Source organism: Sinocyclocheilus anshuiensis, unplaced genomic scaffold (assembly GCF_001515605.1).
Source record: "Sinocyclocheilus anshuiensis isolate Anshui unplaced genomic scaffold, SAMN03320099.WGS_v1.1 scaffold328, whole genome shotgun sequence".
Lineage (NCBI taxonomy): Eukaryota > Metazoa > Chordata > Actinopteri > Cypriniformes > Cyprinidae > Sinocyclocheilus > Sinocyclocheilus anshuiensis.
Window position 1 is genome coordinate 874,355 of NW_015558621.1, and position 17,464 is coordinate 891,818.

The 17,464-nt window shown below is 35.7% G+C and overlaps 1 protein-coding gene across 2 annotated transcripts in view; it reads right to left on the reverse strand.

The window, feature by feature from the left end:
• Positions 1-17,464, reverse strand: part of fstl5 (follistatin-like 5) — a 138,320-nt gene that overhangs the window by 27,783 nt on the left and 93,073 nt on the right. For both annotated transcript variants that reach the window (XM_016476621.1, XM_016476620.1), the window contains exons 7-10: positions 16,388-16,554; positions 10,880-11,000; positions 7,696-7,857; positions 6,046-6,180 (exon numbers count right to left, since the gene is read on the reverse strand). In XM_016476621.1, the coding sequence (XP_016332107.1) occupies positions 6,046-6,180; positions 7,696-7,857; positions 10,880-11,000; positions 16,388-16,554 (585 nt within the window). The remainder of the gene's footprint in view (positions 1-6,045; positions 6,181-7,695; positions 7,858-10,879; positions 11,001-16,387; positions 16,555-17,464) is intronic.

Here is a 17,464-nt window from a genome sequence, read left to right on the forward strand (position 1 = left end):
TTAAAGCATGTCAACATATTCTGTTACACCAAATACACAAAATAATGATCTTTAAAAAAGCATCATATGACCCCTTTAAACTAAGAAAAAGCACTCAAATTTTAGCTGAAGAATTTAAATTCAGCATGAAACCGAAATTATAATATATGCACTAACATAAAAGTTTAAGGGTGAGTAAAAATTTGTAATGTTTTTGAAAGTCTTTTATGCACACCAAGACTGCGTTTATTAAAAACAACAACTATATAAGTTATATTGTGAAATGTTATACAATTTAAAACTACTTTTTATAGTAAACTATTTTATATGTACTTTATTCCTGTGATATTACTCCAGTCTTCAGTGCACAAGACTGGTAACATGAATTAAAGGGTTTTTACTAACCCTTTAAGAAGAAAAAATTAGATTTTTATGCCGACTTCAATCACTTTTTATGTTGCAACTATGGGCTATATTTATACAAGTATAAACAGTTTGTAATGTTTAATCCAATAACAACAATTCTCTAATTCATTCACTCTCAAGCCACTCCAAATCTATTTTTACCTACTTTCTTCCATGCAACCCAAATGCATTACATGCAATCACAATGAATGGAGTCTGAAGCATAGTATATACCAGTATATACAGTTTAAAAGTGGTCTGTATGACGTATGTGCTATTTAAAGTTTTCCAAAGTAATACAAAAGCTCTGGGTGAGAAAAAGACCAATTTACTGAAACCAGCTGTGTGAATTTCGACTAATAGTAGTGAATGAAGTGTTCAGACAAGTTTTCTGAACTATTCTAAACACTATTCATTAAAGAAATCTGAAAGAAGGAAAAGGCTATGCATTGTTTTTTTTTTTTTAGGATAGAGCTCTGTGCACTTAGCCTAAAATTCTGCCGGTTGAGCACTGAATGGCAGAGTCGAGCATTTTCACTGGCATATCCCAGCATGCAATGGCAAAGAGATGCTGACACTGTTCAGATGGACCCAGTCTGTGACAGTGCAGAACACAAAATTACAGGGTGTGAAATGATAATTCTGACAAGATCCCTACAGTAGACTGCCTGATCCAAACAAAAAAGTAGATAAATGGACAAAGTAACCATCACATTTGGCTTTTGGCGAGGCTCTTGCTAACATACAAGGGCTTTGTGTTTGACTGGGGAATTGTGGGTACTCAGAGACATGTTGCTTCTCTGCATCTGTTCTTTTATTTGCGTTCACCATCTCTCATGATATCAGCAGAGCAAACATGGAATCCTATAATCCAACAAGTACACAGCTGCAGCAGACCACCGGGAGATCAGCACTACTATTGTTTGTATGTTTGCAGCAGGTGGTGTTTATCTGACAGCCTTAAATACTTGGCCAGCATTTTTTCCCCCTTGACAAGACAGCAACAACATATTGTCTCTCTTCTTCGTAGATGATGAGCACAATCACACCTGAGTGCTTCGCATCACCCCAGTCTCAAATCACTCGTCTGTTTAAATCGTCCTCCCACAGCCCACATCTGCTTCCATTTCCACAGTAAAAATTTCTTCTGGGACCAGAGATGTACTCAAATAATTAATGATAGCAACTTGCTGCAGGATTTGCTTCACTACTTAATTGAACCAGAGCGCTTGCATTGTTTTACAAGGGAGACTGTTTTTTGGTACCGGACTGTTAAAGTCTAAAGGTGAAGTGTGTAGTTCTTGTGCCACAAGCAGTACTAAATGGAAGTCCAAAAACAAACTATTTTCCAAACTGGTTTCCCAAAAACTCTTTCTTCCAAAACAGCTAATTCTTGACCTAAACCAATTACCTCTGCGATAGATCACAACATTAAAACATACTTTTTTAAAGCCAAAAATTATCTGGAAAAACAGGCAAAAGATGGTACTAAATGTCTTTTATGAGGAAACAAACCGAGATAATATGAAACTACTGACTCATTGAATATGTATCAAATAACCATACAATTTCAATAAATATTTAAATACTATTTAATTCATAATTAACATTATAAGTTTATATGTATATACCATTTAAAAGTTTGGGGCCAGTATGGCTTTTTGAAAGAAATTAATACTTTTTTTTTTTTCAGCAAGAATACATTAAATTCATCAAAAGTGAGTAAAGAAAGGTATATTATAAGAAAAGATTTTTATTTCAATTAAATGCTATTTTGAACTTTCTAATAATCAAAGAATCTGTTTCACTGTTTCCTCAAAAACATTAAGGTCTGCGTGAACCGGAAGTTGCTGCCGACTGAATTTCAGTATGGTGACGTATTTCCAACTGAAACGGAATACTGAGTAGAGGCCGGGTTTTTTATTTTTGCGCTCCCCCTCTCATCTCTCACTCACAGCAAACTAACGGTTGGAGGGGCGTGGTTAGGCATATTCTGCCCAGTCAAACTGCTGTCAAACTGACGTCATTAGAGAAGGCATGCCATTCCAGAGCGGAAGCAAATGATCAGATTTTGATTAAAGATTACCAAGACAATTTTTTTCAGAGGATTAACTTGCACGGATTAATTGTTGACCTTAAGACTAGCAATGTGCGCTAACAAAATAAATATTGTAAATTTTGATTTCATGCGGACTTCAAGCAAAACAAACGTTTTCAACATTAATAATACTCGAAATAATTCTCGAGCACCAAATCAACATATTGGAATGATTTCTGAAGGATCATGTGACACTGAATACTGTAATGACTGCTAAAAATGTAGCTTTAAAATATATTTTTTATAATATATTTTAAAATATATTATAAAAATATATTTTAAAATGTATTAAAATAGAAAACAGTTGATACTCATTTAATTGTAATAATATGCACTACATTTCACTATAATTTACTATTTATTTTATTTTTAATTAAATGCAGCATTGGTGAGCATAAGATACATTAAAAATTCTTACTGGTTCCAAACTTTTAATCGGTAATGTCCATATAAAAATATATGAGATTTGTAACTTGTGGAACCCTACTGGTTACTCCAGAAGTCAACATGTTGGCCTGATTAAACAAACACAGCAATATTTGAAAATGGCAGCTATAAAACTTACTGTGTAGTTGAAAAAGACAATGCCTTTTAACAGCAAAACAAATTCACACTTCAACTTTAGGCCATTAGAAACAAAATGGGAAGACAGCATACTATCATTGCAGGGGACTTTTACTCAGTGGCCCTTAAGATTTGATTTTTTTGGCGGACATCCAATTTCATGATCTCTAGAGCACCGTGGCTGGGCTGAGGGATACTGTCTGACCTGTAAAGCTTGAGGAGAGAGAGAGAGGGGACCAAGATCATTATCTCCCCTCTGAGTGCAGTGTGTTTTCCCCACTGACCTGTAGAACGGCTCTGACCCCAATTGCTAATGGCTGTCCACCAACTTCACCTTGTTTTGCCCTTTAGATGTACGATTACTTTTATCACACGGCCCCTACAACCTTTCAGAAGCTGTAATCCTCACTGTACATTCAACAACCAACACACAACTTTGTGCTATGAGTCCTAGCATTTACTGCTCGGTATCAGTGGTCGTCTTGTGTAACCAAACCTCAATGGAAGCGAATTTCAGGCATGCACTGTATTGTATAGAAACCACATCTCCTATTCATAAGTTACACAGCAACAAGGACAAATTCATTACACAAAGCTGAAGCAGCGTGATAAAGGCTCATTGATATCAATAAGAAAGATTTTAAATGTAGTGCTTGGGCACAAGTTGGAAATGTATTTGCCGGGCTGGTGCGCTCTGTGGAAGCAGGGAGCCATGTATCATCCCAGGCTTATGAGTTCAGACCTGCCGTTGCAGGAATAATGCAAGAGGAAATCCCAGCTGACAGTGCAGGATTGTTCCTCTCATGCACAATGAAAGCAATAGCAGACTATCAAATCCAACCATTTAGCCCGGTTTTAACACAAGAGAGCTACTCGTGACACACACTAATGCATTAAAAGAACAGTTCACCCAAAATTCAATTATTCACTCACCTTCATGTTGATCAAATCCTGTATGCCTTTCTTTCTTACGTGGAAGATTAAAGAAGTATAAATAATTTAGCTGTATGCACTTTGCAGTTAATAATGCAATGAATAATGATTCAATAATGATGCAAAAGCACCATTAATGTATCATAAAAGTGGTCCATTTTACTTGCGTAAGTTATACAATAGCTTTGTGTGAAAAACAAGTCTTCAATCATAGAAAATGTTGATGCCCTAGATCTCCTAGAGAGAACTCTAGAGAGTTCATAAGAGAAATGACAATGTTTGAACTGGAAATGAATCATTCTTTTAACTTTTTTATTTATTTTTTTAATGAATCCAACTGATTGGTTTAAATCACTGATTCAATAATTCAGTTTCAGCTCAATATAGGGCAGTGTCGTTACTGTTAACAAAAACTAAAACTATTAAAATCATTTTCAGTAACTGAAATAAAGCTGTAAGCATTGCAAGCATTTTAATTTACATAAAATAATGTTAATCATTAGGTAATGTATAAGTTCATTAGTAAACATTAACAAGCACATTATCTCACGTTTCTATTTGAATATATATTAACTAACGATCCGTTAAGCATTACATATTGTTTGTTAATGATGAAAAAATAATGAAAGTTATTATAAAGCATTACTATTACGGTTACACTTTATTTGTTAGGTGTTCTTGTTACAGTGTAAATATACATTTAAGTACTGACTGAGTAATATTAATTAACTACATGTACTTGTACTATACATGTACTACATGTGGTTAGGGTTCGGATTAGGGTTTCTTATGCATAATTAATTGTTATTATAATAGCAAGTACATGTAACATGTTTAACAAGGACACCTTAAAATAAAGTGTTACCACTGATACTAATAAATACTATAATAATATACTAAAACTAATACTATAGTAATATATAAATAATACTAAAATAATGCTGCTGTAGGGGAAGATTATCATTCAATAACAGCATAGTTTTGTTTGAGAAACAGACCAAAAAAAAATAAATAAATCAATATAGTATATATTTGGGCTATTTTTATGATGCATTTTGAAGATTAACACTTCAATCACCATTCACTGCAACAGCATAAAAAAACAAACCAACAAACCGAAGTGACCAACAAACCGGCGAACTGTTCCTTTAAACACCAACAATGATGTTGCTTTTGTGTTCAAATGGAAAATATATTCTAATACAAATGATTTGCGACGTCACGCCTATGAAAATATTCTCTAGAAGATTCTCGCATCTCTACACAAGCAGAAATCATATTAGTCTGCTTGAGGAGAAACCATGAGTGAGACGGTCTACAGCAAGCGTTGATCCAGACAGCTGTCAGAGAAGAGATCAAAGGGTCTGGATGAACTCACTCCAGATCAGTGGGCAGAGCAGTAGGGAAACTGTGTAAATACTGCCAGCCATTATGCATGTGCACAGACAGCACTGGCTCAGGTTGTATGACCTGTGAGGAAACCATGGCCTTCTGTGAGCACAGTGCATTGCTCGATCAAATCTCGCTAAACTACAATAGCTAGACCTCTGAACTCGGTCTGTGGACTACATATCCCAACACCTCCGCAAAACCATTACAGAAAATGTGACCGATGAGTGTATGGTGACCTGTGAGGTTACTCTGCATCCTCTACTGCCCACAACTTCATGGCTTCAATACAATAAACCTGACTGTATCCATAGTCATTCATATAAACGCACATATACACTACTGTTCAAAAGTCTGCGGTCAGAAATTAATACTTTTATTCAGCAGGGACGCATTAAAATGATCAAAAGTGACAGTAAAGTATACTGTGTATATATATATATATATATATAATTTTTTCATACATTTTAATACAGTGTGCCATAAAACTGCTGACAAATATTGAAATATCAGGCCTCTGGGACTCTTCTTCCATTATTGCATCTCCTTCTATTATTATCTAAAGTTATCTGAAGTTTATAAACTATTAACGTTCAGTCTGATAAATAATGCAAAGAAACAGGAAGTGAAGTTCCATCATAAGGACAGATGGGCTGCACTTCATGACTTATACATACACGTTTTCCGAGCGGAGTCCTCCACGAATAGAGAGGAGATGTCCTCGTCCACTCCCGCCTCGTTACGGGCAATGCAGGTATAGGCACCGGTGTCCTCGAAATGGACATTACTGATGTGCACCTCGCTCCCGTTAGCTGGAAAGGAAAAAAAAGAATGAAGGAAAGCGTGAAGTTAACCTTTCCACCATCACTTCTAAATCACTTGAGACAGAAACAGCTCTATTTATGTAAGTTCTTCTAATGGGATGGTAAAAAATGTGTTTGATAACGGCTGAAACATTTATAGTGTTCTCAAGTTGTCATGTTAGCTTTAGTCTGAACAGCTGATGTCGGAGGAATGTTTGTTGATGAGAGGCCCCACAGGGGGGATTGTGGGATTGAGTAAAGATCTAGATCATGACAAACACGTCAATCACTGCTACAGTGCAACCAGCAGGCATCACGGCTAAATAAAGCTTCTTCAGAATGACAAGATCAACGTTGGCTTGTGTGAAGATATGGGTACATTTTTTTTCAATGTGAAATCAGCTAGTGTAAAGCTTTTGTTGAGAACAGAGAACTGTACTGTCATTAGACTTGGGAATTCCCTGAGTTCTAATTCAGAACTGGTTATATTTTTATCCTGACAGAGTTTTCTTCACTACTTATTTAGCATTGCATTAACCGCTACTGAATCTACAGTGCCAAACAGAGCAGAATGGTCGGATTACACAATGAATTACTCTTATGAGTCGGTTCTTTTTAGTAATTTAAACACTTACAACTAACTGTGGGACTAGATGTTCCTAAGACAACATTATGCATTTGTCATTATTATTTTTTTTTTTTTCAAATTCAGAATAAAATGTTACTACATTTTCAAAAGTTTGGGATTTTCCAGTAAGATCTTTAAATATTTTTTGAAAATAATATGTAATAACATAATATCTAATACAATAACAAAACATCTAATAATTATATCTTATGCTAATCAAGGCTGCATTTATTTGATCAAAAATACAGTAAAAACAGTAGTAATGTGGAATATTATTACAAAAAGTTATTATTACAAAAAGTCTTCAGTGTCATGTGATCCTTAGAAATCATTCTAATATGCTGATTTGCTGCTCAAGAATCACTTATTATTATAAATGTTGAAAACAGTTGTACTGCCAAATATTCTTGTGCAAACCTTGATAGTTTTTTTTCAGGATTTTGTAATGAACATCATTTACATTTGAAATCCTTTTGTCTACTCTGACTTTTGATCAATTTAATGCATCCTTGCTGAATAAAAGTTTAAATATAAAAGAGCAAACAGTCTTACTAACCCCAAACATTTGAACGGTAGTGTATACTTAATGTCACATCTAAAAAGACTGTGAAAAGTCATTAAAAAGTCTGTTTAAACACACCTTTATTATTAAAATTTCATATTTCATTTGGCAGTGGAATTGCATTTTCATTCCAAACATTTATTCCTTAAATAAACTAAAATGCTCTTGAATGGGACCATTAGGAACCAGAATCAAAATGATTTAATTCTTTATGATTCCCATTCATAATTGTCACATACTGTCCTTCTGTGTGGAAGTGTGTAATTTCTGTGCCATTAGCAGCATTACTGTTTCAGTCATAATAATTAAATTTCCAATGGTTATTTGTTTGTACCCTGAAGTGTGAGTTGCTTGGAGAGTTTTGTGGTGATGTCCATGCCGTTCTTCAGCCATGAGAGTTGTGGGTTGGGGATGCCCTCAGCGTAGCACCGCAGACTGGCTGTGATCCCCGGCTCGCGTGCCTGGCTCTCTGGATACACCCGGATAACAGGGGGCACTATGAAAAAAACAGAAGAAAGGACAGAAGTGTACGCAAAGTGAATAAATCAACAAATAAACAACATCCTGAATGGTTAGAATAGCAAAATATATTTTTTCCTTTTATTTACAAGAAAGTATTTGTTTGCCTTTTGACTTTCAAATATCCTGTATATGCCACCAAATCATCACAGATACTCAAATGAGCTTGAGAGGATGGTTGCCAAGTTGTCATTAATTATTAAATAAAGATTACTCTTAGAAAAATAAAAAAATACAAGCCAAGCTTGATAATAATCAGAACAACAATTATAAGTATCTGTATTTAACCAGTTTACTTTATATGAGAGGAAATGGGAGAAATGAGGGGAAATGTTTGGACAGCAGTGGCGGGGGCACCATTTTGTAGCACGCAAGGGGGTTGATTTAATGAAATGCTTTGCTTCAAGGCACAGGGAGTAGAATCCGCGTCTCAAACTCCCTGGGACTCAGACTATTTACTGTGGAGTTCAACTCACGATTGGAAGGCAGAAATCATTTAGTGTAAAAATTGCGAGCTCAGGCCCTTGTGGTGTTCCAAGATCAGCTCATTGGTAATGAGCAGATTATGATAAACAGTAAACCATGTGAAAACAAAGCCATGCATGATGGAAATGTAGGAACGCAAATAGATAAGAGCAACATATCTAATATAATTCTAAAAGTGCATGTTTAGAAATCAATATTTTACCATATTTACATATTAATAAGTGTTGCTCTCAATTTAATGAATATAAATGGAAAAAAAAAAATAAAGAAAAAATGTAATAAAAAAAAATATATATATTAATTACACTCTATGGTTGTTTCTTATTTATTTACACACTTGTGCGGTCGAACAGTTGTATAGACACAATATCACACTCATAGCCACATGATATCACTCTATATCAGCAAGGATGTGATTACCTACAGCATTCGGCCGGCATCTTCGTGTCTACGGCTGCTCGTGTGATATTAATTATATATATAAACACTTGAGTCGTATATTGTTCATACAACTCAAGTGTTTTGAAGCCATAAAAAATAGCATGTGAGGAATAAACCAGAATTTAGGTAATTATTCGCCAAATATCTTAATATAAAAAAAAAAAAGCCATATGGACTTGTTCTTTATTAAGCTCAACCTAGAAAAGATAAAAATCCTTACGAAATGACATTTCTCTCTGTGTGTAGATGTCTGTGTGTGTAGCTGTATCTATCTTTGTGTGTATTTTATTACCTGGGGATCGACTTGAGATTGTCCCCTGTGTGAAACGCATCAAATCTGACAGCTCTATCACAAAATTCTCATGGCCCCTTGTCTCCTCCAATCTCCCACCTTTTATTCCTCTGCCCTCCTTTTCTTTGTTTTCCTCAGTGTTGATTTTCTGTGTGAATAAGCAAGTGCCTTTGCTTGGCAGCGTGTAAGTCCGCCATCACTGGACCGGATAAATTCTCTGTGTGTATTTGCTCCTCCGTGAAACTGAGAGTCAGATTTATTAGTTTATGTTTGTCTTTGTCTCTCTTGGTGTGCGGACGTGTGTCCATTACATGCGGCAGTGAGAAGTGTGTGTTATTCTGGAGCTTTTGTATGTGCGTCAGTGCTGATGAGCTTTCAGTGTCCTCGATTAGAGTTTCCTCTCCATTTCACCACCTCTGAGACTCAGCAGGTCTCTGTGAACCTGTCCGACCCCTTTCATTTTCCCAGCTAACACTGCTCTCATACATCTGTGTGCTCTTTAGGGTCTTTAAAAATAACAGAAAATGACACCCACACCCATTCACACTAATATATATACATCACAGAGATAGGCTTCGCAGAGAGGGTTATTAATGTTTTTCTTTCTTTTTTCAGTTAGCAATCAAACGAAACCCTGCCTGGAAAACAAAGCAACATCATTAGATTGTCATTATTATAAATGAAAAAGGCGCTAAGGACAACAAATAAAAGCCAAAAGGTTGGTGGTCATTTACGTTTGCCATGCAGGAAATTAATTAAAACCTGTTTGTCTGCTATAAAGAAATGTAAATGCTTTAGCTTAAATTAAACTACACAGATGCAATAAATAAAAAAAAAAACGCAAACTGACTGAGGACTGAGAAAAAATAAGACCAAACAATATTCCAATGCTTTTGGTCATCAGGAAGCATAATTAAGTAAAGGGGGAGCACTAGTGCCCTTGTGACTGAAAACACAAAAAGGGAACATGTGTCATCTCCTAATTAATTTCCAATTTCCTCTCAGATCTGACCACGATTAATTGCTAGGCAACAACTTCGGAGGCAAGTTCAATTGTTTTTTTTTTAAATCCAATTAAAATGTGATACTATCATTTAGGGCCATTTTATTGCGCTGCGTTTCATATATCAATGAGAAGCGGCAAGGGAAAAGGTAGCAGGAGTTCAACGAATGACGAAAAACTTGTATTTCAATCAGAGAGAATGAGGAGGATGCTAAAAGACCCTTTGCCCTTCTGAAGAAAGTAGCACCATAGAATGAAATAATGAAAAAAGCATGTGTGTCAATAATTATAGTACTATACAGTATTATTATTATTATTACACATAAATCTGCATTACATGCTTTAATTACTGTGACAATGCTAATTATAAATATTATTTTATTATTTTATACAAAAAATTTCATAATAAATATAATATATATATTGTTTTTATACATTGTTACAATAAATAACAATTAATATGGTATTTTCCTCTATCCCGTTAATACTATTCTATTCTATACTATTGCTGCTAAAAATGTTTATAGAAAACACAGCATGGAATGTGAGTATGGTATACAACATGCCACATAAAATGTAATGCGAGATGATTACAATGCATGCATTACTGTGCTTGCAGTGAACATAAATACTGAGTGAGCTACAGTAAAGTGCATGTTTAATTTGGGATTCCATTCATTGTTTCTTTAAATCCAATGCTTATCATTATACAGCTCTCTGGAAAACTTGATTTCGATTGGTCAATAATGCAAGTGAATGCGCTCGTACATTACATACCATTAACCTGCAGGGTGTGCGTTTGGAAAAGCTGCTCGTAGCCATCTGCATGGCAGGTGTAGTTGCCCATGTGCATAGTGGTCACCTTGGTAATGTACAGTGATCCATCATCTCCGAAATCCTGTTAAAAATACACAAAACTACCATCACCATGACCTTACAGACTGAAAGATTACGACACACAAGTGCAAACAACAGCCCAGAGCTGGAAATGTCAGAGTGTAGTCCTATAATCAACGTTAGCTTGAGTGCATTAATCTGCAAATAAAAATGTGGAAGCGCAATCAAGCATCCAGATACTGGACTGCAGAGAGAAAAGAGAGCAGCTTGCGGTGAAACTCTGTGAGACACTGAAAAGAAAATACAGAGGGACTGAGAGAGAAAGAAAAGGAGAAAGAAAATACAGAGGGACTGAGAGAGAAAGAAAAGGAGAATGAGGACAGATAAAAAACAGGGTAATCAATAGGAGCAGATTGCAGAGGACATTTGCATCAGTTCTGCTGCAGGCCGTCATTAAAGCTCTACACACACACCATGTATTCTCCACACACTGCTTCTGAGAAAAACAACAAACTTAAAGATACAGTTCAGCAAAAAATCTACATTTTGTCATCATTTACTCACCCAGCCGTTTTGTGTATGGCTTTCTTTCTACTGCAGAACACAAAGGAATGAAAAGAATTGTTTTTGTCCAAATAATGAAACTGACTTTCATTGCAAGGACCAAAAAAAAAAAAAAAAAAAAAGGCATACAGGTTTTAAATCACATGAGAGTGAATAAATAATAGAATTTTCATTTTTTGATGAACTCTCTCTTTAAAATGGGAGCAAGAGAGAAATTGAGCCACAGTGTATTTACACAGCCGTTAGAGAAATGGAAATCAGGTCTACCAACTGATAAAAGAATTACATACAGAAAATATGCAAATAATTAGGGCAGCCAACTGATAAAAGAATTATATGACAAACAGACCAAATGCAAATAATTGCATATGTTACTTGCTAAGAAAAGCCCCCAAATGAATATACCGTACAATACTGTCTGGGATTACATGAATAATAGTAATAATAAAAAAAACAGAGACAGACTAAATCCAGAAGAACTGTAGCAACATCTCAAAGACAGTTCAAGAATCCTATCTGCAAAGCTACCTGAAAAACACCTAGGGCAAAACCTGCTTTGAACGCAATGGGTGGTCACACAAAATGTTGATTTGATTTAGTTAACAGAAGTTAATCGATAAAGAAAATTCATGGCATTATTTTTTGAAAGCACCCTCACTTCACAGCATTTTTACACAAGTGCCTAAAACTTTTCGCAGTAATGTAGCTTTGTAGGAAGGTTTCTTCAAGCGTCTTGGAGACGTCGCCAAAGCTCTTCTGGATTTAGTTTGTCTCATTTTTTTCTGATTCTTCATGTCATTCCAGACAGACTGGAGGATGGTGAGATGTGGCTGTTGTCAGGCTCCTTCTGCATACTGGATTATTACAAGTAATGGCAAAAGGAATGTCTGGAAATGTAAACTGATATTTCCTACTGACACACTACAGCAAAAGATAGAAATAACTGACATTAAACCATTTTTGTTGATGAAAATACTAATGGCCTAAGACTTTTGCGCAGTAGAGTAATTCAAAGGCATTGTGGACACTATTGTGCCAGACAAAAGTATTAACTAGACATTAAAACTACTGTTTCTACATAGCCACATAGTTCTAACAGCACAATCAATGAAGAACGGCAGTTTGGCTGTGTGTTAATATGCACCAGTAAGGATGTAAAACTCTGCTCACTACAGGCCATGACCTTGATCATGCAAATAACCAAGCCCCTTTCCTCACAATGTGCTCTTAATGAGTAAAAACAGCAGTACAGAAAAAGTGCATTTTAAAAAGAGGCAAAACAGAGGAGCCTCTGAATATGAAATAAAATCAGATCGCACCAGTCATTTGAAAGTCTAATGATAAGAATAGAAAAAAGAAGAATTGGTGCGTAAAGCAACAAGCAGTATCAGAGACAACAAAGGCTGAAGAGAAACGCCATCAATGTCCAAACAAAACCCCATGAAGCTAATGTATTCAAACGCCATTGTTTTTACAAGGTCAACTGGCCTTTCCTGACATCCTGATGCCCAGGAACGCACAAGTATTCCTTCAAGGACGATTCAAATGGTTCTGATTAAATATGTTAATTTTGATAGGCTGCAGAAAACTTGGACACTCACATGTATGCACACAAAGCCATAGTGAATGTGGGAGAGATAAACTGTAAATAGTGATGCTACTAACTTACACTTACAAGTAGCATAACAATAACTCAGTTTGAATGAGTGCCAATGTAGAATGATGGTACATTACTGGTTTTAACGTGACATTATTTTATGCATGGAACTTTAAAACCAAACAAACTGAGGCAATAATCAAACGCACTCTCCAAAACAACTCTCACTCTCAAGTCCTGTTGAGAAGTGTGATTCATCTATAGCAATCGGTTAATTCAGATTTGAACTGATTCACAAAAAAGACTAATTTGATTGCCTGCGTGTGACGTTTTCCGTGATTTTACAGCTATATATTTGTATACCTAATACAAGTGTATTTAGTTTAAATCTATCAGTTTCAACATATTTCCCCAATGCTGGTTTACACTACAGTGTATTATATAGAGGATATGATATATGGCAAACCACTGCAAAATATAAGGCCAGGATACGGCATCGTAACCCTCATGGTAAATGAACAGAGAAATAGGATGTCTTGAAGAAGCGCTGAAGAGTGCAAACCACCAGCTCCTTCATTTCCCTTGACTCTGAACCAGCTCAATAGTGCAGGCACCTTAACCTGGTCTTCAGATTTGTGAGTCACCGAGGGTTAATTGTGGTGTTAGAAGTGATTAGCTTCAGGGTTTTCTGACTGTAGCAGCTTAAAGGCATGCAGACCCAAAAACATGAACCTACCTGAGAGGGGATCTGCAGAAAAGAAATCAATCCAAACAACAACATTTCAGTTTCAAGAATGATTTTAGGTGCAAAAGTGAAAATGTCAACATGCAAAGGTAACTGCTGTTTTTTCTATTTTATCATTTATCTTTTTGATTAATGTTGAAAGGAAAATATACAATCTAGATGATTACGGTGTGAGACTATATGCTAGCTCAAACAATTCTTCCTGCTGATCCTTAATAATGCTTTACCCACAGTTTCTACTTTAGTCTCTAAATCCTCTTCTTTTGTTTTATGTATTCAGTGAGCGGTTCATAATAATGGCCATGTGGTGGTCTCAGTTGCGTCCCATGACGCAACGCTCAGCAAGATCCCTCATTTTCAGCACATTAATGTGCGGAAGATGCTTCCTTAGATGAAGACGGGATTCACTAAACTTAATGAAATTACCTCTAACTATACTTGGATTAATGAGATTCTCCCTGACAGCAGACTTAAAAAGAAAGAAAGAAAGAAAGAAAGAAAAAAAGAAAGAAAATATTCATAATAAAAATAAAATTCAGTGAATTTAATATTACCCCCATCTATACTTGGAAAATAAAATAATATAATATAAAATTAAATTAAATAAAGTTCATGCAACATGCCTTGACATGACATGATGACATTAAGTGCTCTGGGAATACAGGATACCTCAAAGGTACGTGAATGCTTTTCTGCATCTCCTGGTTTAGTTCAGCCAGCTCTGCTGTCTTAAAGGATTGTCTGTGGCTTTTAGAGCTGCTGACATTTAAACAAGCTTTCCTCTGAGTTTTTAGATTATTCATGTAGATGCTACTGTACCATCTTGTGTGCATGTGTGCATGTCCCGTCTGGCTTATATTGTGGTAGGGACTGCAGGTTGAAGGTTCTAGAGATGGATCTTGGCAGCCACAGACTCCTTCCTCATTTAAAGGAATAGTTGAAAAAATGAAAATTACCCCATGATTTACTCACCCTCAAGCCATCCTAGGTGTATATGACATTCTTCTTTCAGACGAATACAATCCGAATACATCCGCTGGACGCCACTCTCTCGTGAACGTGCATACGACAGTTAGCGGAAGCTAGAGATTAAGGTTTATAAAGTTGTAAATATGGATATTTTTTTTCTTACACAAACGCATCGCGTCGCTTCAGAAGGCCTTTATTAACCCCCTGGAGCCATGTAGACTTCTTTTATAATGGATGGGTGCAATTTTTTGGACTTCAAATTTTGGGCTACCATCCACTCCCATTATAAAGCATGGATTAGCCTGGACATTATTTAATATAACTCAGATTGTATTCGTCTGAAAGAAGAATGTCATATACACCTAGGATGGCTTGAGGGTGAGTAAAGCATGGGGTAATTTTCATTTTTGGGTTAACTATCCCTTTAAAGGCCTCATAAATTTTTAATATATTAAGGATGACACAGAGGCTAGTGTTGACTCAATTGACGAATACCCCAGTGAGCCAAGCATTTGGCTGGTCAAATATACACACTCTCAATAGAAATAAATGTACACTGTAACAAAGAAGAATGAACAGATTTACTCAACATTATATTCTGCAAATAGAAAATTAAATAAAAAAAATAATAAAATGAAAGTCAAGGACAATGGAAATGTTCATGATAATATATTGTTAAGATAAACAGTAGAGTTTTGGGAATACAAATGTCCTCTTTGGCAGACAGCAAGATCACAAACTTATATCCATAAACATATTGAACACTTTAATGAAATTGTATTCATTTACGTTAGACAGACTCAATTTCTTCCCTGCAGCATATCCCCAGAGAGACATACCATATTCTCTGTGCTGCTTTCATTTATTTAAGTACTTCTGTTTAATTCTTTTGTTAACCGTTCTTAACTTTTCGTTTTAAATGACTTCATTTCATATTGGCTCAATCAAGCATCATAAAAGACTGCCAAACCCATTTAGTTTCTCTTGAGTATCTTCTCTCTCAATCCTCATTTACACTAATGTGCTTTCTATTGAGTTGTAGCCATGTTGAGTGATGTTGCATTACAGCGTGAACATTTAAAACATCACTCATATCTCAATTTGGTATCATGGGGCCATATTCCATCAGCAAGGCTTAGTTAAGGTTACTGTAATAAATATATATTACAGCTGGAGCGTGGCACAACTGTAAAACATCTAAAAACTCAGAGACTTTGGAGCTCTTATTGTGTTATTTATGTTTTTTTTTGTGAAATCCCACCTGGCTTCCATCTTTTTCTTGAATGTTAGCTAAATCGAGTTGAAGGAACATTAAGAGAGATGAAGTGAATTAGATTGAACATCGAATGATCCCACACCATGTCAAATCATTTCAAAACAAGGCCGCTGTTGAACGTGCGTTTGCACTTGTGTGTCAATTTATTGGCTTGAAAGTGCCACCACTTGCTTTCAGCAGCTTTAAAAAGGTAGCTGATTGAAACGCTTTCCAGATGGCTTGTACATACACACACTCGGCCGGGTAAAAGCAGAGTGTGACGGAGACGAAATAAGGTGAAAGGGGTGCGTCACTCACGTTAATGTCCTCCAGCTCCAGCATGTTGAGGGCATGGTTGTTGCGTCTCCAGATGATTGGCGGCCGCTGGTCTCCTGTGATGGCACATGTGAGCACGACACTCTGACCCACTGTTACCGTGGTGACGCTCAGTTTCTGGTCTTCAGGAAGGCTGAGCTGATAGACCTCTGAGAAACAACAGAGAAAGAGTGGGTTAATATCAGCTATTTTTGTTCACAAAAAATTATTTGAAATTTCAACAGCGCACCAGCTACTTTGACTACCTGTGAGAACATCAAATTGTTCTCAGATGCCACATTACTGGTGTGAATATCACTTCCTGTGACACCTAGCACTTCGTTAAAGCAATGAACTGTACTGCAGACAGTTAATGTAGTGTAAATGGAGGTTTAAAAGACTGCTTCTTGCTCTAGACACACACACACACACACACACACACACACACACACACACCCTCTTGAGTCGGATCTCTTGTTATTTGGATGAAAAAAAAAAAAAAATAGAACAGCATATCAAAGGTCACGTTTTTTCACATTTAAAGCCACATTTAGTCTGGGCCAAATACGGCAAATTAAGTTTTTAAATATTCTCAAAAGCCATGTTTTGCTAAGATCTCGAGTAAAGGCTAATTGCCCAAATAGCCACATGTGAAAATGGGTCATATACCCATTTTTAAAAGAGGCTTTTGCATGTTTTTAAATGATGATTTAATTGTGACTATTAAAGGATAGAACATGTATTTAAAAAAAATATATATAGTATATAGTAATATTAGAGCTGTTCATTTAAACCACTAATTAAAGTTTGCTTTTGCTGACGTTATCAAGTTTTGCTTTTGATTTTATACAGTACACTCTCAACACTCAAATAAATCTTAAATAAAATAACATATATTAGACGAAAAAAGCGTAAATAAATAAATAAAAATAAATAAATAAATGTTGCCTTTGCAACAAACTGAAATAAGTTTAAGTGATAAAATTACTAAAATTAAAAAATACTAAAGGTATACAAAAATAAATAAATAAATACACACACACACTTAATTTATACACACACACACACACACACACACAT